Here is a 22159-nt window from a genome sequence, read left to right on the forward strand (position 1 = left end):
TTTCGTTAAAGTCAGTGCTGCACCCAAGATCATAACTTACTCGAAACAGAAACAGAGTTTTAAATGTATTTGCTTACAGTCGTTTCTCCCCCTGGGCCAGGATTCCGAAATTCCTGCTTTTAAAATTCCTGACATAGGGAAGGGACATGCGCTGTCCCACACTCTCTGAAGGGCTCTGTTTTGACGTCTGAAGGGTGGAAGGTGTACTTTTTTGCTGCTGAGCATTTGCCAATGACTGTGTGCTTTTTGATAATTGTCTTTACTGTCTTGTTTCCCCCCCAATAATCCTTACTGTGTATGAGTATATGGGAAGTTTTTATGTAAATAACATAAATAGAAAAAAAAAAAGATGATTTTCCTCCCCATCCTCAGGAAAGCATTTCCGAGTGCGGGAGATGTTCCATGTCTCCATTCTGTCAGTTTGAGGTGAGAACAACCCTATTAAAGTCAGTTTATGACTTGCACTGTGAAGAACAGTTTATATTTTCTTTTCTTTTCTTTTCCTTTTTACCTTTTTGTTGCCTTTTTTCATGCTGTAATTTTTGCTTTGGTTCAGCCTGCCATGGAAGGGGTAGAGGTGAGAATCCCAGTGGAGACGCAGGAGGGGGTGTTGTCGTATTTGGTTTTGCTGTGACTTGTGGTTCTGTGGTGGACAGAGTGCGTTGTGCCTTGGAGTGCAGTGAGCCGTATCGTCTGTCTGTGGCAGAGTCGTATTAGTACCATTGCTGTGAACTGTCCGGATGCCACGCATGTTTCCTTTTAGGACGTTTTAAGCAAGAGTCTAAGTTCTTTGGTTTTTCTACATGTTCGAATTGCAGTATGTCAACACCGTTTTAAGATTTGACTGGGTTTCGCTCTCAGAATGTTCGTATGAGCTCATACATCTAACAGCCTCTTGGGAGGAAACCACACAGAGAGTCTCATACCTGCTAGGAGTTGGGAGGAGCTATTTTCTTTCACACTGCCAAGTGCCTGCCTGCCTGGAGTTTACCACCTCCGCGCCCAGTCCCCCCGCATCGCTCGCTCACGCACACCACACCGACGTCGTCCCGACACTGGGACTTCGGACATTCAGACCCCGAGCTTTCCCTCTGCTGTAAAATGGGGATGATCACATCCGTCAGTCCTATCTTCCGGTGGTGGTGTGGGGACCAAAAGAAGTGATTGCTTGCACTTCGAAAACGAAAACCCATAAGGCAGAAGTGCCATTATGCGCAGGTTGTGATTTCAGAACAGAGCTTGCTCTGTGTGAAGACCTGGAAATTCTGTAGAAGAGAGCTCTACAGGAGAGGTGGGGTGACCCTGAGCCACGCTTTGTCATTTCTTCCCCAGCTCACTGTTTGGCCTTTGCTTTGGTAGAGGCTTTGGGGGAAGTATCACAGATGCCCCTGGGGTGTGGTCCCTCCTGACGAGTGTTTATCATCCCCGTTTTACTGTGCTTAGTGTGACGGGCCTCCTGTTGCACACGAGGCAGGGCAGTACATCAGGGAGTCTTCCCTTGTCTGGCCAGGGCGCTGGTCACGTGGGGTCTCTTTGAATTGCGGATTCCAAACCATGGGGACTGCCACTGAGAGCAAAACATTGGAACAAAGAGACATTGACCATGGAGCTCTTAGCACCTTAAAAAGTGCAGATATCTTGGCATTTCACAGTTTTCATACGCTTCAGTAGGAGTGTGTCAGCCTCATAGGCCTGGTTGACAAATACTTAGTACCATGGTCAGTTTATTTACATTAATGTCTAATTTTCAGGATAAATACTGGATGTTTTGAAGACTTTCTTTGTGCTAAGTTTTGAGGGCAGAAGGAATCTGTGCCCTCAGACCTTAGTGTATCGGGAAGACCCCATGATGTCACAGCAAAGCGGGGGAATCGTAACACTGTCCCCTCCTCCAGGAGGGGCTGGTGCAGGCAACCCAGCAGCTCACTTCCAACCCCCGGCCCTGTTCTTGAAAACAGACACAGCACAATCACGTCAGGTGTACACAGCTCCATCTCCTCCTCCATGGACAGATAAAATCTCAAGGCCAAGGGCAGTTACTTTCCTTGAGCCACAGCAGTAACCTGACATTGGTCAACTTGTGGCTTTTTACATGTTAACTCTTCGCTTCTGGTGGCTAGCCTTGCGAATGGAGCTAGACCATAGTAGGGTCTGTAGTAATGTTGGTATCTCTAGCTGGCAACGTTAATTGGCCTATTTTGTAATTTCTGGTTTTCTTCACTAGGAAATGAAAATTTGTTCAGCCATTATAAACCTTTTTCATCTGATCCCAGCTGCACCTCAAACTCTGGTCAAGCCTTTGTTAGAGGTGGTGATGAAAACAGAACGGGCTATGTTGATTGAGGTAATGGTCAAACTCGGGCTTACTTCTGATCCTTTCTCTTGTCTGCTGGCTTGTGATGTTTTCACGTTGTTATATTTTAGATGCATTACTCTAACAGCATGAAGATGTCTGATGTTAATATTTGCTTATGGCTGTAGCGCTCACCAGTCACAAGGGGGAGACATGCCTCCTCCTGCCATGGTAGGTCGGTAGACCGACGACGCCGCAAGCCCTGAGAAGATGCCGTTTCCCCTCGTGTTTTCTAGGCTGGCAGTCCCTTCAGAGAGCCTCTGATCAAGTTCTTGACACGGCACCCCTCGCAGACGGTAGAGCTGTTCATGATGGAAGCGACGCTGAATGACCCCCAGTGGAGCAGAATGTTCATGGTGGGCGCACGAGAAGCTGGAGTCGGGGGTCCCCGCAGACTTGTGTCAGCCGGTGTACTCTGAAATCTGAAATTCGTAGTTCACTGTTCAGTGGCTCGGCTTTATTTTTCTGTCATGTATCCGAGTGTTAGAAACATCGTTGTTGGGCATGCGGAAAGTTAGAGTGGAGGAATCCTTTAGGATTTTGGTGATGGTAACAAATGAATGAGCTGCTGAGGTTATGAGACCCCCATAATCACAAAGTATTATTACTGCTGAGAAGCAATTTTTTTTTTTTTTAAAGGGTGCTTATGGAGACTTTTTAGCCTGCCCGGAGAGATTTAGAAAGAACCTTAGAATTCAGAATATCTAAATCTTTTGTGAGTTTGAAATGGCTTGTTTAAAAACAAGCTTAAAATGGCTTATTTTGTTTCGTTTTCAGAGTTTCTTAAAACACAAAGATGCCAGACCTCTGCGAGATGTGCTGGCAGCTAACCCCAACAGGTTTATCACTTTGTTGGTGCCCGGCGGCACGCAGACTGCCGTGCGCCCCGGCTCACCCAGCACCAGCACCATGCGCCTGGACCTCCAGTTTCAGGCCATCAAGGTAGCCTCTCTTCCCTGAGCACCTGAAATCCTGAAAGTCTCGGCATGACACAGAGAGAACCCTGTCAGTTGCCTAACCCTGTCACTTCTTTGACAGATCATAAGTATTATAGTTAAGAATGACGACTCCTGGCTGGCCAATCAGCATTCTCTGGTGAGCCAGTTGAGACGCGTGTGGGTTAGCGAAACCTTCCAAGAAAGACACCGGAAGGAGAACATGGCTGCCACCAACTGGAAGGAGCCCAAGCTGCTGGCCTACTGTCTGCTGAATTACTGCAAGTGGGTGTATCTGTTTGCCTTCCCGTCGAGTGACTTGTTCTGTCCTGCAGGCGAAGGCAGAGCCTGCCTGGGAGTTCAGGCTGAGCTGTGGTTCACTGGCCACGTGTAGTCACGTTTGTTACAGAGAGCGAACTGGGACTTTGAGCTGTCCAAAGTCAACTTAGGGACACCTGGGAGACCTAGTGGTTTAAAGCCTCTGCCTTCGGCTCAGGTCATGATCCTAGGGTCCTGGGATCGAGCCCCCGCATCGGGCTCTCTGCTCAGCAGGGAGCCTGCTCAACCCCCCTCTCTGCCTGCCTCTCTGCCTACTTGTGATCTCTTGTCTGTCAAATAAATAAATAAAATCTTAAATAAATAAATAAAAGGCAGCTCAAAGATCCTGCCTAGTCCTGAAGTGGGCCGGGACTTCATCTGTGCTCTCTCGCTTGACCCCGCAGAAGGAATTACGGCGATATAGAATTGCTGTTCCAGCTGCTCCGGGCCTTCACCGGTCGTTTTCTCTGCAACATGACGTTCTTGAAAGAGTATATGGAGGAAGAGATTCCCAAAAATTACAACATTTCTCAGAAACGTGCCCTGTTTTTTCGCTTTGTGGACTTCAATGACCCCAACTTTGGAGATGAACTGAAAGCCAAGGTGAGTCCCACTATTAGACGGTGGGAGCTGTGGGCATTGGGGCGCGTTTCCTAGGGAAGTGAGGGCCTGTTCATCTGCTGTGTCTCTAGTGACACTTACATAGCATCTGGACCGTTGCTGAGGAAAATGCCCTTGTTGAGAAGCATACGGCAGGTCCTCGTGAACCAGTGCTGAGAAGTGGTTTGTTAGTGTCCTTGTTTTTAAAAAATGACTTGTCGGACATGAGAAGAGTAGACAGACTGATGTCACATTTCCTCCTGTTTTACTCTCCCTTTCCAGCTGATTGCTTGAGTTAAAAGTCGGGATGATGAGTCATACCTGTGACTGAGCTCTAGCTTCCCGGGTGCAAAGTGACCCCCTGGTGGTCCAACCCACCTTCGTAAAGAAATAAAGAGCATGGCTTTGCTTTCCTCCTCCTTCATTTTAAAATTTTTTTGTAGGTTCTGCAGCATATCTTGAATCCTGCTTTCTTATACAGCTTTGAGAAGGGGGAAGGAGAGCAGCTCTTGGGACCTCCCAACCCAGAAGGCGATAACCCGGAAAGCATCACCAGTGTGTTTATAACCAAGGTGGCATCACTAATAATATGTTGGCAGCAAAAGTAACTCAGCAGATGCGTGAATGAGACAGAGAGAACGTGTACATGTGTGTGTGTATGCATGTGTGATGGTTTGTTGAAATAAGTGTATTTCCCTAAGGTTCTTATTTTCCATGAGTGCGTTCATTTCTAGCAGAGCATTGTAGTTCTTACTGGTGCAGTTTTAAAGGCATCTTCACTTTAGAATAGACTGACTTTCCACACTAATAAGAGCCCTATGAGAAAAAGAACATATGTCAGTAAAAACTCAGATTATCAGTTATTTTGTAAAAACCCCTCTTGTTGGTCGACGTTTTTGAAGTACAGTTTTCATCTTTAGCTTTGCAAAAGAATCTACCAAAACCCAGTGGGAACATCAGACCAGATCTGGTTCCCCCTTCCTTCTCCCCCACCCCCCCAGGACCTTTTGTTGTCAAGTTCGCAAAACTGTTGCCTTGGCAGCCCGGTTGTCTAAAGTTACCTTAGGTGTTACAGTGTGCGTTTCTTACGGCTGCGTTTCCTGTTTGCACCAGAGGGGGCGTGTGTTTCCTTGAGAAATGCCCGTCCAGTGTTCCTGGGGGGGGGGGGGGGGGACGGGGCGCAGCTATCCTTCGCAGGTCAGGCCTTTGAACTTTGCTGGCGGGCGCAAAGTTCAGTTTTAGGTTGTGGAGCGTGTGGTTTACCCGTTGTTCGCTGGGATGCTGTGAGCCCTACGCATGCCTCGCAGCATGCCGCAGCTGCCTGAACGCCCTTGGGAAGGACTCAGTTTCTCACCCGTCTGTCACTCTTCCGTCCTAGGATCCAGGTGGAGGGGACTGTTCCCATGGGCAGTTATTGGTCCTTACATAGTCTTTGTCCCATAAGACAGGCCTCTTTAAGGGGCGCCTGGGTGGCTCAGTGGGTTAAAGCCTCTGCCTTCAGCTCAGGTCATGATCCCAGGGTCCTGGGATCGAGCCCCGCATCCGGGCTCTCTGCTTAGCAAGGAGCCTGCTTCCCCCTCTCTCTCTGCCTGCCTTTCTGTCTACTTGTGATCTCTCTTCATCAAATAAATAAATACAATCTTTAAAAAAAAAAAAAGGCCTCTTTTCTGCAGTTTTCACCCCACCTCTACCTTCTCTAGGAATTCGAGCTGAGCCCAGGGGATCTTTTCGAGTCCCCGTGGTGATATTTGCCTTATTCTGGGCAGCTCTGCCACCCTCTCTGGACTGTCTTTGGGGTCGGATGCTGCTGACGCGGCACAAGTGAGCTGGGATCTGAGTGTTGGAGGAGGACAGATGGCAGCAGGCAGGTGGCGGCCCCAGGGTGGGGGCATCGGTAAGCAGCCAGCCCAGGGAGAGGGGGGTTAGAGGACTAAAGGGACCCTGACGAAAGCACAGTTGTGGGGGGAGACTTCAGCCTTTCAGAGCTTTCTGGTAGACGGAAGGGGGTCAGGAAGCCCACTTGAAGGAGGATGCCAGCAGTGCACCAGATTCAGTAGAGACACGTGGGGTGTTGCTGGAGGTGTACTTTTGTTTTGATATTCATAAAATGTAGGAATCTGTCTGATACTTGATTACGTAGAAAACTGTAACAGTTTCTGTAGAGATTTGTTTTCTGGGTAGCATTTTCTGATCACCATACTCAAAAATCAGGACAAGATCATTAATAACTGACTAGGAAAAAAAATCCCAATTACTTGGAATTAAACTCCACCCTGAATCAGTTACCTTGTATCAAAGAGGAGGCCCTCCTTGTCCCCTCAGATACCTTCACCCCCTGCAGGGGGCGCCTGCCCTTCACCATTGACATAAATGCAGGGAGTTTCTAATCCATGCACGTGAAAGGGAAATTGATGTGACATCATCGCTTCCCTTGATGTTATATATGTTATATATATGTTATATATGTTATATGTTATATATGTTATATATAACTTGATGTTATATATGCACGTATAGTGTGTGTGTGTGTGTGTGTGTGTGTGCGCTTGCTGTAAAAGCATAAGCTTGTTGTAGAACCCTTCGTAGGTCGCAGTGTTCAGGGCCAGAAGTGAGTTCTGTCCTTGCATGCCCCGCAGGTGCTGGACCCTGAGAAGCAGGCGGACATGCTGGACTCCCTGAGGATTTACCTCCTGCAGTTCGCCACACTGCTGGTGGAGCACGCCCCGCACCACATCCACGACAACAACAAGAACCGCAACAGCAAGCTGCGCCGCCTCATGACCTTCGCATGGCCGTGCCTGCTCTCCAAGGCCTGCGTGGACCCGGCCTGCAAATACAGTGGCCACCTGCTGCTGGCGCACATCATTGCCAAGTTCGCCATACACAAGAAAATCGTCCTTCAGGTGCCGCGAGGCTCCCTCCTGGCTCACCTCCCACCCCTGGTTCCTCCCAACACCCCGTGGGCTTGTGCGCATGTGCATGCTGCCCTCCCCCCAACCATCGGGGCCTACTTTCCTGTTGTCTTTCCTGAAACAATTAAAAATGCTCCTTTCTGCCATCTCTACGCTCTTGGAGCTCTCCGTGACTGTGTCTCCTCCCTCCCCAGTTCCTGCTCTGCTCTCTGGTTCCTCAGCAGCCTTGCTGTTGAAACAACAAAATGTCTCCTTTGTTCACCTCATGTTCCTCTACACAGTGCATTCTGGCTTCCATTCTCTGGTCTGCTGAAACTCATCTGGAAGGGCCCAGTCCACTCCTTAGTTACAGACATGAGGCGCTTCAGAACCCTCAGGCTGTCTTGATGCTCTGTTGACGACGAGAGATCTTCCCTGAGTTCCTCAGTGGTTTAGGCCTTGATGCCAGGCGGCGCTGGATTTGAGTTTGTTTTTTGCTATCACAAATTCTTAGGACCCTGAGTGTGTCAATTACTGTCTCTTAAGAGTTAAAGGTGGTGATACACTTCAGCACTCGGTGTATCCCATTAACATTTTATAAGTGATCGCCCTTTTTCTGTTCTGAGGTCACTTTTAAATGTTTTCCTCTGACTCCTTGTCTTGTGAGCTTCTGTGGTGGTAAATCCAAGACCTCGACAAAGCCTGTGGCCTCAGACATCACTTCCCACAGGCATGTGTCTGTGGCGCTGTCCGCCCAGCCAGAGAGCCAGATACCAGCCCTGACACACTCTAGTTCCCCCAGTATCTGGGCTTGGTTGAATCTTACTAATTTCCAACACCTCTCCTGTTTCCTCAACCCTCAGCACCTGTCCAGTAGTCTTTGTGTCCTATGACATTCTATACGTCAGGACGTCCCCTCTCACTTGCACTAGCCTAAGACTGCCTCCCACGGCAGCCCCTTTCGCTCCCTTTGCCACATGGCGGCGGGAAAGAAAGGGTCTCTGCTTCAGCTGACAGCCGTGGGTTACACGAGAGCAAGTTCCCTGTGGGGAGCTAGGTCTCACTCATCTTTGTGCACTGTACACTAGCCCAGCATTGGCTCAAAGTGAGGGCTCGATAGGAAGAGAATCAATGTGTTCATCACTCAAAACTTAATGAAGGAGGAAGCAACTGTGTTCTTTCCCAATAAGATAGCCCCAAGGAATTTTGTAAAAATCGTTTGGCAGAAATACCCTGCCTTGGTTCAGTGATTGGGTTTTTTCTTGTTTCTCTGAGTCTTCATTCTCATCCCACGTAAGAATCTCTTCCTTGTGTTAGGTATTTCACAGTCTGCTCAAGGCCCACGCGATGGAAGCCCGAGCAATTGTCAGACAAGCGATGGCCATACTGACCCCGGCGGTGCCTGCCAGGATGGAGGATGGGCACCAGATGCTGACCCACTGGACGAGGAAGATCATTGTGGAGGAGGGCCACACGGTCCCTCAGTTGGTTCACATTCTGCATCTGATTGTGCAACATTTCAAGGTGTGTAGAAAGAAGTGTAGTCGGGGCTGTGTGGCATGTTCAGGCATATGCTTTGACCTTTTGCTTCTCTTTAATTTCTGGGGTAATAAGGTGGCTATTCACCTTTTAGTAAAGTTACTTCTGGTCCGTTGATGGGTATGTGTGTGTGTGTGTGTGTGCGCGCGCGTGCGCACACACATGTGTTTATGTATGTGTGTGGTTTTGTCAACATGGAAATGGTTCTGGTGTAGAGACTGTGTCCCAGGTGTCTGCTTCTGTCTAGGACTGTGTTTTTCTATAAGGACACGGGTAGCCGTGAGTACCGATGACTTACTGCTTTGGGAGGTAGTCATTGTTAGCTCTCGGTTTTGGTAACTTGGCTTAAAGAGTTGTTTTGTGGCGTTGGTACCTCCTTCTCTAGAGCCAAATGCCCCACTTTGTTAGATTGATTCAAATGTAAATATTATCTGTAGATTTCTCTTGGTGTGGCTGAATGTCTGACATCAAGTCTGAAGTTTGGTACATGTTAGTAGTCTTGCCTACCTAAAGAGAATTCAGTGTTTCAACACTATTTTTTTTTCTCCTTTTTTTTTTTTTATGATTTTTTTATTCATTTGTGAGAGCGTACCTGCTTGTGAGCAGTGGGGAGGGACAGAGGGAAAGGAGAAGCAGACTCCCTGCTGAGCAGAGAGCGCCAAAGGGGGATCATGACCCGAGCAGAAGATGACACTTAACCGACTGAGATACCCAGGCACCCCTCTGTTTGACCATTCTTTGGAGATGATACTAAAGGGCTGAAATAGAGTGTTCTCTGGTGACTCAGCGAGGGGCTGGGGTGGAGGGGGGGCTGGTAAACGGCCACACGTCCACAGGGGGATGAGAATTTCCTCGCTCGGCCATGGGTCAGTGGTCTTGAGCAGGAGTCCGCCTTAAGCGCACGTGTTCGTGCGTGTGTGTGTGTGTATGTTCGCACTATCTCGGGTTTTGGAGGCATGACGCGACCCCGTGCCCACAGGTGTACTACCCGGTGCGACACCACTTGGTGCAGCACATGGTCAGCGCCATGCAGAGGCTGGGCTTCACGCCCAGCGTCACCATCGAGCAGAGGAGGCTGGCCGTCGACCTGTCGGAGGTCGTCATCAAGTGGGAACTGCAGAGGATCAAGGACCAGCAGGTATGGCTACCAGACCTGTGTCGTCCCAGACGGCATTGCTTCTGCTTCTCCCTAGAAATCAGTCAGTGAGGTCCCGTGTGTGTGTGTTTTTTTAAGCCGGATTCGGACATGGACCCGAATTCCAGTGGAGAAGGCGTCAACTCTGTCTCCTCCATTAAGAGAGGCCTGTCGGTGGATTCCGCCCAGGAGGTGAAACGCTTCAGGACGGCCACGGGAGCCATCAGTGCGGTGAGCGTGTGGGCATGCGCCCTGTGTGCTTGCTTTTTTATGGGGTCTTCCTCGAGGGGGTTTGTTCATTTATTCCACAAATTTTGAGCATGCCCAAGTATCCAGCACCATGCCCGAGACACACCTAGGAAAGGCTGCACTCAGCAGGTGTCACCAGTGACACCAGCTTACCTGCTGTGTTTCCCCAGTCACCAGATGGCGTTTTCTTGACGCACGTTTAAAACCCTTAGAGTTTATTCCCCTTATACCCTAATACCCTTAGAGTTTCATTCCTTGCAGTGAGACACAGGGAGAAACACTATAGGGTAAGAAAATTGACATTGAGAAGGTGCACCTGTGTTGTATTCAGTTTTTTAAATGATTGTCCCATTTTGTTGGAGGGCAGCCACCATGAGAGCCCTGGGGATGCTCGCTGTCCACGCCCCTTGTTGAGGTGATGACTCTGTCCCTCGCTGCCCCGGTGGAACTGTCCCTCCCCTCCCCATTCCTCCGGAGAACGTGGTCTCTGCATCTGTCTGTATCCGGGTTGGCCTCCCGGAACCACGTGAGGTGTTGTCCGTTTACGTGTCCGCCCATGGCAGTGGCAAGCCGCTCTTCCTGGTTCACAGAGCAGAGCACCCACGGCTCTCTTAACCAGATTGAAGTCAGGGGAGCGTCCAGAACCGCGTCTGCCCCATGAGGGCTGCGTTCTGTGAGTGGCTGCGCAGGTCCGTGCCCTGCGTTGGGAATGCGTCGTTGAATCTGTTCTTCCTGCCTCTCATAGGTGTTCGGGAGGAGCCAGTCGCTGCCGGGAGCAGACTCCCTTCTTGCCAAGCCCATCGATAAGCAGCACACAGACACCGTGGTGAACTTCCTCATCCGCGTGGCTTGCCAGGTACGGTTTTCTGGATGCCTAATGCTCGGGCTTCTTGAAAACAAAGACTTCTTAGTAGATTCCAGACTGTTGTGTCTGATAGAAATGGACAAACCAAGGTCCGAGGCTAGCTCTTTTGTATCAGATTCCATTGATTTCATGATGTGCTAATATTTCTGAAACCTGCCTGTGTTTTATGAGTGATAAGATATTTTAAAACCATTTTTTTCTTTCCGTGGTGATAATGGCACATTTTAAAACTGGGCATGTTATTTAACCTCCAAGGTACCTGTCTCATAAAGGTGCTGCTAGGATGATCCAACGTACATAAATTATATACGACATTTAGTGATTTCAGTGCCTTTACAACTTGTGTTTGTTATTCACATCAGTATGTATTTTCATGGATTTGTTGGAAACCTATCTCTGAAACTTTATCTTTCCTTTTCAGAAAAACATCATAAGTAGTTTTTTTTTTTTTTTAAGAATCTGGGAATCTTCAGTTTGTGTAATTATTAAATGGAATATCAGGTCTCACCATACTGGTGAGGATTTCAGAGTACTGAGAAGAATCTGCTAAGTGATCGAACCAGTCCCTTCTTGGTGCTCTGGCGAGCTAGGCACAGCCCAGGAGGTCCATGGCAGGGAGCTCAGTCCCTGTTCTGGGGAGCTGCCTGCCCCTGATGCATACACCACGCAAATGAGCGCACATCACCACTGACCTGACACGCCCCCCCCCCAATCCCAGCCAGGGAGCAGGAGGGCCCCATTCGAGAGAGTCCCCGAAGCACAGGAGGCCCCGTGGAGTCAGGCGGGAGATTTGGTGGCTGGGGGTGGGGCGGGGGAGGGGAAGCTGGGCTGCGCGGGGTGACACGGAAGATGAATACAGTGAGAGGGGGCCTTGAATCTGAGTGCATTTCCAGGTCAATGACAACACCAACACCGCCGGGTCTCCTGGGGAGGTGCTGTCTCGCCGGTGCGTGACTCTCCTGAAGACCGCCCTGCGACCAGACATGTGGTCCAAGTCTGAGCTCAAACTGCAGTGGTTCGACAAGCTGTTGATGAGTGTGGTGGGTGCCTGTGTCTGTCCCTTGCTCCTGGGCTGTTGAACCTCCAACTCTCTGTTCCCTCAGCCAGTCATGGCCGCTAAGGAGAAGGAGGGAGTTTCACTCCCTGGAAAAAATTTTAAAACATCAGTTTGAGCCCCCAGCCCCAAGGAAGGAGCTTTGGAAACATCATAGTTCTCTTGCCTCTTGAGATCTCATTTCTTAAACTGACCTCCTGGCTGGATCGGGATAAACCATTTCAGTTGATTTATGTGTCAACCTCTAAAACAAATGTGAGTTTTTAAAGGGGAAATGCAGTTTGTTGTTGAGCACTGTAAAGTCAGGTAGCAAAGAAATCAGCTCCTAGAACTAATTAGGTGGGTTTTTTATTTGGTTTGTTTCTGTAAAAACCATGATCCTGTCATTTCTGGCAGCTGCAGACCCATTTTAAACCTTTGTTATTTTACATTGCCAAGACTGACCTAATTGCCTCAGTTGTTTTGAAAGGTTCTAAAGATTCTCCGTGCTATGAAAACCATGCGTTCACAGGCTGCCTTTGTGCAGTACATGCTTCAATTCTAACTTATGTAACACTTCTGGATTTTCTGCCGATTTCTTTCTTCTTTTTCAAAGGTCAAATTACTTTCCTCTCACGCAGTCACGGTTGAGTCAAGTTCAGCCATTAGCGGATGGCTCTGCCACGTGATAGGCTAACGTTTTCATGACGTGGTGTGCTGAGCTCATAGCAGCTTTCCACATTGTTCCCATAGTGAATGGGAGATTTTATCTCAGCCCACCATGTCTGCATCTGTATGTGCAAACCACAGAAACAGAAGTTGGAAGGAACAACCGTGCACTCCGTTTTCTGTTGTTACTAATGCTAGCATCTTCTGTTAGATTGATTTCATGATCCGCCATCTTGAAGATACTTCCTTTTGAAAGGATATTTGTGTTTTAAGTAAAAAAAGATGAGAGAAGTGAAATTCAGTGATTGCTTTTTTAGACCAATTTTAGGGATTTTTTTTCTTTCTTTTCTTTTTTTTTTTTTTTAAAGATTTTATTTATTTATTTGACAGAGAGAAATTACAAGTACACTGAGAGGCAGGCAGAGAGAGAGAGAAGGAAGCAGGCTCCCTGCTGAGCAGAGAGCCCGATGCGGGACTCGATCCCAGGACCCTGAGATCATGACCCGAGCCGAAGGCAGCGGCTTAACCCACTGAGCCACCCAGGCGCCCCCAATTTTAGGGATTTTCAATTTTTTTTTTTTCCCAAGATTTTATTTTTAAGTAACCACTCCACCCGGCGTGGGGCTTGAACTCACAACCCTTGAGAGTCACATGCGCTACGGACTGAGCCAGCCAGGCGCCCCGATTCTCACTCTTTAATATCGAGTATTAGTGTTTTTCGTGAGCTTTTAAAAGGATGTTTAATTTTTCAGTTTTGCCTGATTTGTGTTTCTGTAATGGACTGGACCAGAGGAGTGATGCCGTCTGTGTGTGACCTGTGTTCTCCATTCCAGGAGCAGCCTAATCAAGTCAACTACGGGAATATTTGCACGGGGCTGGAAGTGCTGAGTTTCTTGCTCACTGTCCTCCAGTCTCCGGCCATCCTCAGCAGCTTTAAACCACTGCAGCGGGGCGTCGCCGCGTGCATGACGTGCGGGAACACCAAGGTCCTGCGAGCGGTCCACAGCCTCCTCTCCCGCCTAATGAGCATTTTCCCGACGGAGCCAAGTAGGTGACCCCTGCCCTGCTGCCTGAGTGGACGGGAGGGCACGGAGCCTGTCACTTGAGGGTCTCCTCCTCTGGTTCCCGTAGAGAGCGTTTTATTGTCCCTCTCTCTGCTTTCAGCGTTTCTTTCTTTTCTTCTTTTTTTTTTTTTTTAGAGTTTATCTATTTAACAGAGATCACAAGTAGGCAGAGAGGCAGGCAGAGAAAGAGGGGGAAGCAGGCTCCCCACTGAACAGAGAGCCCGATGCAGGACTCAATCCCAGGACCCTGAAATCATGACCTGAGTGGAAGGCAGAGGCTTAACCCACTGAGCCACCCAGGCGCCCCCAGCGTTTCTTTAAAAAGAGTGGGCATAAGCAGTCATGACGTAGTATTTTCTGTCTTGCTTTGGAAATGCTGTTTCTCATCAGCCGAACGTGACATTTCCTTAAGGCAGTAAAGGGGAGCTGGGTTATCGTGTTCGGTCAGCTGTCGAGCAGCTGCCAGGATCAGGTTTTGGCCTATCTGGAACACACTCGAGAGATGCCCCAGTCAGGCTTGGGGAGAGAAGACGTCACTTACCTTGGTCAAGTCAGAAGCAGCCCAGAGAAGCACGCGTCCTGCGGCAGGAGAGACCGGCCCAGGCCAGTTGCTCCAGTTCCTAAGATAACTAAAGCTCAGTGTCTGGTGTGAGGAAGGTCTACCTCCTGGAGCCCGGACGGGCCCAAGAACACAAACCACAGGACCCACGTTCGCGCTTCTGTTTCAGGCACTTCCAGCGTGGCCTCCAAGTACGAAGAGTTGGAGTGCCTCTACGCGGCCGTCGGGAAAGTCATCTACGAGGGACTCACCAACTACGAGAAGGCCACCAACGCGAACCCCTCCCAGCTCTTCGGTGAGTGTGTGTCTGCCCCGGTGTTTCTGGCAGCCGTTCCATTTGTGCTCTCTGTGCTCTCTGTCCGAGCTTTCCTTCTGGGAAAGGCTCGGGATGTCGAGAGGAGCTATGAGCTGACGTGTGCTGAGGGTGTCTGTGTGTGGCCTGGTGCACATGGGGGAGAACACCCTCCGCCTGACTGGTCGGTGTCTGTGCTTCCTAAGTCCCTCCCACCTCAGCCTCAGCTGTGGGGTTGGACTGGGGGGAATCGTCTCACATCACGTGGATCCTGTTTTCACGTGGTTCTGCCTCGAACACGAGATGCTGCCAAAGCCGTGTGCACATGTAGAGAATTGCTACCTTTCATTGTGTGTCATCTGTTAGTAAACCACTCACAAGACGAGAACTGTCCCTGTCCGCTTGGTGAGGCTCTGGCTGCCCCAGGTGAAATGAAAATTGGTTTCTCGGGTAATCGGGGCAGCTGGACAACTTCGGTCTCCAGAGAGACCCAGAAGTCTAGTTTTTGTGAAACTCCTATCTCCGAGGAGGATTAGACTTTGGGGGTCGCAACTGAAAAATTTTTTTAAGCTTATTCATTGTATAAAATTTTGTTAAGTACCAAGGAAAGGGAACTAAAAGTTATCTCTCTACTTGGTAACAATTACTCTTAACATCTGGACACGTGTGTCTTTTTTCTATATACAAGGACATAAATATACATATAGGTAGCCTTTGTTATGCAAACACTTATATTTGAATTTGCAAAGTGAATACATTAGTTTTCCAAACTCTTACTATTTGCTGTCTGAAATTCAGGAGCCAGATCAATGTAGTTGAAATTGATTCCTTAACTGTTCAAGCTGGCTATTCCTATTCTAGAACCAGATGGGTGAATACTTCTGTGACTTTGTTAAAAGTGGGATCATAGAGTAGATCCACTCTGCAGCCTGGCTTCCAGAGCATAAGTGTCTTATTAGTTCTCCATAAACATCTTGTTAGTTCTCCAGAGGACTCTCTTTGAGCAGAGCTGACGACCGTTGGCCCTGTCTCCCTCCTTTGAGGAGGTGACAGCAGGCCAGGGGCAGCTCTGGGGCTGGTGCCTGGACAGTTGATCACACCATTCCCTTCCCTGTCCTCAACCCAGGACTCAGTTATGGACCTGTCCTCACAAGTGTCAGAGGTGACCTGTTGTAGAATCAGACAGATCATAACATTCAGTCTTTACTGAGAAATTGTCCAAATCTGTGGTGATGGCACCTATAAATGGCAAATTAGTACCCTTTTATGATGTATAATGGGAACCTTGACTATAAACTTTAAGGTGTAGATCAGGGTCAGGATGTTCATAAACATGTCAGCTAGAAAAGGAAACCTCTTTTTCCCACATACTCCATGTTCGTGCTCTCATGTCAATTTTCCTCATTTTTATTGATCTTAGTTTTACAGAACAGGTACAAATTGAATTCTATAATATTTATCATGTCCAGGTAGTCATATTTTTTTTTCAAGGATTTTCTTTTTTCCTTCCTACCCCTCCCTATCCCAAGCATGTCATGGGACTAAACACTTAGGATACTTCGCTATAACCTAAAGATAAAATCCAAGCGGTGGGTATGAATGTTGTTGCCATCAAAGCACGAAGTTGGCTCTCATGCCTGGTGTTGGTCCTGAATTAAGAATTTACAAAAGCTTAGAATATTGACATTTGGGGGCTCATCCATAATTTTGTCAGAAAGAGCACATTTTTGTTTAGCGCATTTTAAAATGTTTTAAGTAGCACTTTTTTATTGTTCCTTTTAAAAAAGCTTTTCTCAAAAAAATAACCCAAAAAACAACCAACCAGCAGATTTCTGCCTTTTAGGGACCCTTATGATCCTCAAGTCCGCTTGCAGCAACAACCCGAGCTACATAGACAGGCTCATCTCGGTCTTCATGCGCTCCCTGCAGAAGATGGTCCGCGAGCACCTGAGCCCTCAGGCGGCGTCGGGCAGCACAGACGCAACCTCAGGTGACAGCCAGCGTCCCTAGGGGTCTTCTCAGACTTCGTGTAACACCCCAACTGAACTCTGACCCGAACACGAATTCCTGTTGCGTTTCCACAGTCCCTTGTCTGTTTACTCTTGATAGAGAGGGTCTGAGCATTTCACGTAAAACCCAAGTGAGACTCGTTTTCAAAACAAATTACTTTCCAAATCGGTGAATGTGGGGATGAAGGGATTTTAAGTGGTTTCACATTCACGGGAAACATTCACCACTAAATAAGGACGGTCTCGGGGTTTTTGCTGTGAAACTGCGTAATCAGAGCTGTCATGCCTGACGCAGAGTGAAGTCGCAGGTTCTGGGCCTGAGCACGGGGCCCCAGGAACCCAAGTGATACATCGGCATGGGCAGGAGCTGTGCTAGGCTCCGCTGTTAGAGGCAGCTCGGGACGGAAGTGCTGGGAATGCGGCTTCGGGACTGGCTGGGTCTGGGTGGCCCATGCTGGTCCGTCCGTTCCATTGTCCCCTTGCCTGTGCAGAGGCTCTTAGGAGGCCACCCTCACGGGCCAGAGTAGCGGGGAAGTGGTGAGGCAGCACCTTAAATCCCAGAGCTATCATTGGAGAAAATTCGGGGGGGGGGCAGGGGGGATGGGCAGACCCTGACGTGCCACGAAATGCAGAGTGGTCGCCTGTGGGTGCACATGTGTGGATTGTTAGGGTGATTCTCTCCACGTGAACAGGAACCGGTGAGCTGGTGATGCTGAGTCTGGAGCTGGTGAAGACGCGCTTGGCCGTCATGAGCATGGAGATGAGGAAGAACTTCATTCAGGCCATCCTGACCTCCCTAATTGAAAAATCCCCAGATGCCAAGATCCTACGGGCTGTGGTGAAAATCGTGGAAGAGTGGGTTAAAAACAATTCCCCGATGGCAGCCAATCAGGTGAGCAGCCAGAGGGCTATGCCCCGGCCAGGCCCCCCACCTCAGACAGAGAGACAAAGAGATAGAGATAGAGAGAGAGAGAGAGAGAGAGTGTGTGTGTGTGTGTGTGTGTGTGTGTGTGTGTGTTTCAAGCACAGGTTTCTCATCTCTTCTCCAGAAAGTTTTCCAGCAAACGTTTTCTCCCCTTTGTTGGCCTTGACAGTATTTTTCCTTAAGATGAGTTTTTGTCACTGTGCTTTTTGCAGATTTTACGTAGAAGCTTGAAATAAGTAGTCACTTCTCTTAATGTAGTTTTACTTGCATTAAAATGTTAACTGTGAACCTTACTTCTTAGTCTTTGTATGGGTAAAGTTAAGCCCCCAAAAATTAATAGTGAGGGACTGTTACTGAATTTAGAAGGATGCTTGCAAATGTCTAATTTGTTTAATTCAGTTGCTTTCTCTTCAAAGTGAACTGTAGCCTCTGGAAAATTAGATCCGCAGCTGTCTTGATTTTAATGATTTGCAGATAGTCAGACCCAGGATCTTTCTGTTTAAAAACAAAGATTTACTGACGGAGTTGTAGGAGCTTAAGAGAGAATAGAGCAGATGGCTAGAATACTTTTGAATCTGTCTTTTCTCAAGCAGATGTAATTGACCATTTCTTTAAAAAAAAAAAAAAAACCCAATTCATACAGACACCTACGCTCCGGGAGAAGTCTATTTTGCTCGTGAAAATGATGGCCTACATAGAAAAGCGCTTTCCAGAAGACCTCGAGTTAAATGCCCAGTTTTTAGACCTCGTGAACTACGTCTACAGGTAATGACCGCGATAAACCAAATTCTGCACGTGTGTGTCCACAGTGTGTCCTTTGACTAACTGATATGGCATTTAATCTTCTCATGATGGCTGAAGCTTGACTGTGCGTGTATGTACTAAATCTGTCACACGTTAGGTGCGCCATTAGCACACCCTCTGCTCAAGTGTTCCGTGGGCCTGGGGGGGGCGGTCCTCGTGATCCGCCCTTGGCTCTGGTGTGGGGTTGCGGAACGTCAGCGCTGGCTGGTTCTCTACCTGTTTGCTTGCGGCCTGTGGGGGCTCCCTCTGCTGCATTTCCTCCCTCTTCACCCCGTTTTCCTCCTTCTGTTTCAGGGACGAGACGCTGTCGGGCAGCGAGCTGACCGCAAAACTCGAGCCGGCTTTCCTCTCCGGGCTGCGCTGTGCCCAGCCTCTGATCAGGGCAAAGTTTTTTGAGGTTTTCGACAACTCTATGAAACGTCGGGTGTACGAGCGCCTGCTTTACGTGACCTGTTCGCAGAATTGGGAAGCCATGGGGAACCACTTTTGGATTAAGCAGTGCATTGAGGTAGGACGGGCTTAGCTTGGCATCTGTGGCCCGAGCACCAAAACCAGGGTCGGGAGAGGGTTAGCACTGTCTGAGAGGAACTGGAAACCTCCACCTTAACCTGCTCTCATCTCTTCTAGGAAGAAAAAAAGACTTAAAACTGTGTTTTCAGCTCAAGGGGTTTTTTTAGGGGTGATTTTAAGTTCTTAGAAAGTTGAATAGTGTTCCATAGTTTATAGCTAAAAGACTCCTTTTTCCTCATCTTTAAAAATTGTAAATTCTGTCTACAGAATTCTGTCCTTCAGGATGTGATTTACTGTGATTGTCTGGTCCCGTCGTTCTTAGAGCTGGAAGTTAGGGCAGCCTGACAGAGCCATGGGCTTTGCTCTCTCTGTGATGAGTGCCGGTGACCCGGGCCTGTGTAAGCCTGTCAGACCATTCCAGTGGCTGGTCAGATGTCCACGACAGTGATGACAGGACAGTAGTGAGCCTTCCTGGGTTCTTGTTTGCTTGTGATTGAAATCCACGGTCTTTCGTTGGCACCGGGCCGTCCAGCTTCTCGTGCATTATCAGTGCTGGCGGATGGTCCTGGTCTCCTGGTGCAGGACAGGTGGAACCAGCAGGTCACTGTGTCACTTTGTCCAGTGAGACTGAAGCTTGTGAAGTTCTCTTCGGGAAAGGGACCTCGTATACCAGGCAACAGGGAGGACTTGCTAACATGTTTGTGTTGGTGCCGCGTGCGCGTTCCACAGCGCTGTGTACAGCACGTGCTGGGGACTTGGCAAAGGGCCGCACGGTGAGTGGTTCCTGATGGATGCATCGTTGTTTCAAGAGAACTTTTAGTTGCTGTTAGGTGCCAGGCCCTGGGTCAGGTCGTAGAGACACAGATGGAAACGACCTTGAGCGCGGTAGGTATGCTGGAGCGGACGGAGAAAGGACAGGTCATGGGGCACCAGCTGGGGATCTGCCATTCCTTCCCTTGTTTGTTCTGCGTGTCTGGTCCGTCACTGCGTGTTACCAGTCAGGGCCACCTGCCTGCTTCTCACCCTTTTTTCTTCCTCCTCCTTCTCGTGGCCACCATCACTGCTTACAAGGGTGAGAGGAACAGTTGACTCAGTGTCCCCACTTTCCTGCCTACCCACCAGTCTTGTTATTGTGGCAAAATTGTCCTCAGTAAAGCAGATCATGTCCCTCCTTGCCTTGGTACCGGCACAAACCCCAGCTTGCGGGATATGGTCTTTCTGGCTCCCACGTGAACAGACCCTTGCGCCTCTGTCCAGCCCTGTGTTGGCCCCCCCTCCCTCCTTCCTTAGTCTCAGCCCCGCAGGCCTCTCGTGTTCCCAGACGTGCCACGTTCCTGACACCCAGGCTGACACTGGGCACCCTTGATGCTGTCTGTCTTCTGGGTTTGTTACCACAGTGAGTGTGTGTCATCTTGGTTTGGTTGGGGGCCTGTTTTGTTTTTTACTCTGTGTCTGTTGTTGTGTTGGTGTTGGTGTTGGTCTTGTCCTTCCCTCGGACCCTTCAGCTCCACCAGGGCAGGGACGCCTTCCTACAAAGTTGACATACGAATCCAGGGCCTCACAGAGCACCAGGGGGTGCTCAGTAAATATCTGCCCCTAAAATGCACGAGTGCCAGGCCGAGGGGCAGCCAGACCGAGGGGCAGAAGCGAAGTGCCGAAGCATTTCGGGACCTGGGGCAGAGTCATGAAAGTGCTGGCTGGGGGTGGTGGGGGGACTGTTACATTACAGAAGAGCTCGTGAGCTCTGCTCAGGAGCCTGCACTGTCCCCTCGGGGCCGTGGGAAGCCTCGGGGGGCTGGGGGCTGCAGCACAGGGAGAAGAGCACTCAGGTCGCCTGTGGGTGAGGAGGAAGGTTTGAGAAGAGAAGGTTGATGTGTCAGGAACTTAGTCCAGGCAGGAGTCGATGACAGGAGAAGGCCGGCTGGTAGGGGAGAAAGATCCTGAGCTTACGTTTTGAGTCAGAGGCCCTGATACGGGTGTCTGGAAGGGAGGTTCAGGCTCCATCTAAGCTAGGGAGAAGCACACAGCCGAGCTGTGGGCTAGGAGTCCTCCGCACGTGCGCTCCAGTCGAGAGGACTAGGCCTTCACCGTGGGTCCCTGCACCCCAAATGCCAGGCGAATGTCCTAGGTTTTTCCTCTTTGTCTCTCTCAACCCTCTTCAGCTGCTCCTGGCGGTGTGTGAGAAGGGTGCTCCCATTGGCACCAGCTGCCAGGGCGCGATGCTCCCGTCCATCACCAACGTCATCAACCTGGCCGACAGCCACGACCGAGCGGCCTTCGCCATGGTCACGCATGTCAAGCAGGAGCCTCGGGAGCGAGAGAACAGCGAGTCGAAAGAGGAGGTAATGTCGCTGATAGCGTGGGGCCTCCTTTTCACAGCAGAATCCCTGTTTCTGTTGGCGAATTTTCTGTCAGCCTTAGATTTTGGGGTTAGGTTCTGTCTCTAACCTCGGAGTTCTGAACGTGGTACCTGCATCAGTCAGATTTTTCTTCCTTTTTTATCGAGGTACAGTTGATAAAAATTACGTTAGACTCGGGTGTCCAACGTAATGATTCTCTGTTTATTCGTATATATTACTAAACAGTCACCATGATAAGTCTAGTTAACATCTGTTATCACACAGTTACGGAAATTATTTTCTATAATGAGAACGTCTGCTCTATCTCTTAGCAACTTACAGATGTGCAGTACAGTGTTATTAAGTGTAGTCACCATGCTGGACGTGGCCTTCCCAGGACTGACTGATTTTATAACTGGAAGTTTGTATCCATTCTGCTCATTCCTGATCTCTCTGGCAAGCACAGGTCTGCTCTGTAGGAGATTTTTGTGCCTATAAGATTCCACATACTAGTAAGATCATATGGTATTTGTGTTTGTCTCACTTCACCTAGCAAAATGCCCTCAAGATCCATTCATGTTGTTGGAAATGGCAAGATTTCATTCTTTTTTCTGGCTGAATAGTACTCCATTGTATGTAGCCACACGACGTCTTCATTGTCCATCCATCCGTTGAGGGACACTTAGGTTGAATTGATAAGCATCTCATGTTGCTATTTAATTTTGACCTTGTCATGAATTAGTTCTGCTTAGTATTGGATGTTCTGGTGTTGGCGATGTTTCTCGCCAAGTGAAGGGTAGCCCATGTTGTATTAGCACTACCCTGAGGAGGAGGAATGCCCACTGTGGCACTAGCAGGTTCCACTGGCAGCCTGCTGCAGACCTCCCGAATCTCCACCTGGTCCCAGCAGGGGCAGCCCTGGAGCCCAGAGCTGGCCCTCAGGGCTCATGTCCCCATCTTGATGGCCCTCGGCACTCTGAGAGGAGTGGCTGCCGCTGCTCCAGGCATAGATCTTTAAACTCTGTCTCCTTTAGGTGGTCGGCTCTTAGAAGCTCAGTCTCTGCCTGGAG

At 49.1% G+C, this 22159-nt stretch overlaps 1 protein-coding gene across 12 annotated transcripts in view; it reads left to right on the forward strand.

Annotated features, from left to right (window-relative positions):
• The window catches only part of TRRAP (transformation/transcription domain associated protein), a 113500-nt gene that overhangs the window by 52158 nt on the left and 39183 nt on the right, over window positions 1-22159 (forward strand). For 6 of the 12 annotated variants that reach the window (XM_059155580.1, XM_059155586.1, XM_059155585.1 and 3 more), the window contains exons 32-52: window positions 373-426; window positions 557-577; window positions 2225-2344; window positions 2590-2709; window positions 3131-3295; window positions 3392-3573; window positions 4011-4209; window positions 4650-4778; window positions 6843-7109; window positions 8415-8621; window positions 9616-9774; window positions 9871-10002; window positions 10766-10876; window positions 11779-11925; window positions 13421-13634; window positions 14380-14505; window positions 16346-16492; window positions 17204-17403; window positions 18080-18201; window positions 18535-18748; window positions 20913-21092. In XM_059155580.1, the coding sequence (XP_059011563.1) occupies window positions 373-426; window positions 557-577; window positions 2225-2344; window positions 2590-2709; window positions 3131-3295; window positions 3392-3573; window positions 4011-4209; window positions 4650-4778; window positions 6843-7109; window positions 8415-8621; window positions 9616-9774; window positions 9871-10002; window positions 10766-10876; window positions 11779-11925; window positions 13421-13634; window positions 14380-14505; window positions 16346-16492; window positions 17204-17403; window positions 18080-18201; window positions 18535-18748; window positions 20913-21092 (3216 nt within the window). The remainder of the gene's footprint in view (window positions 1-372; window positions 427-556; window positions 578-2224; window positions 2345-2589; window positions 2710-3130; window positions 3296-3391; window positions 3574-4010; window positions 4210-4649; window positions 4779-6842; window positions 7110-8414; window positions 8622-9615; window positions 9775-9870; window positions 10003-10765; window positions 10877-11778; window positions 11926-13420; window positions 13635-14379; window positions 14506-16345; window positions 16493-17203; window positions 17404-18079; window positions 18202-18534; window positions 18749-20912; window positions 21093-22159) is intronic. The other 6 variants (XM_059155588.1, XM_059155591.1, XM_059155590.1 and 3 more) reach the window with 2 other exon arrangements.

This window comes from Mustela lutreola, chromosome 17 (assembly GCF_030435805.1).
Source record: "Mustela lutreola isolate mMusLut2 chromosome 17, mMusLut2.pri, whole genome shotgun sequence".
In the NCBI taxonomy this organism is placed as follows: domain Eukaryota; kingdom Metazoa; phylum Chordata; class Mammalia; order Carnivora; family Mustelidae; genus Mustela; species Mustela lutreola.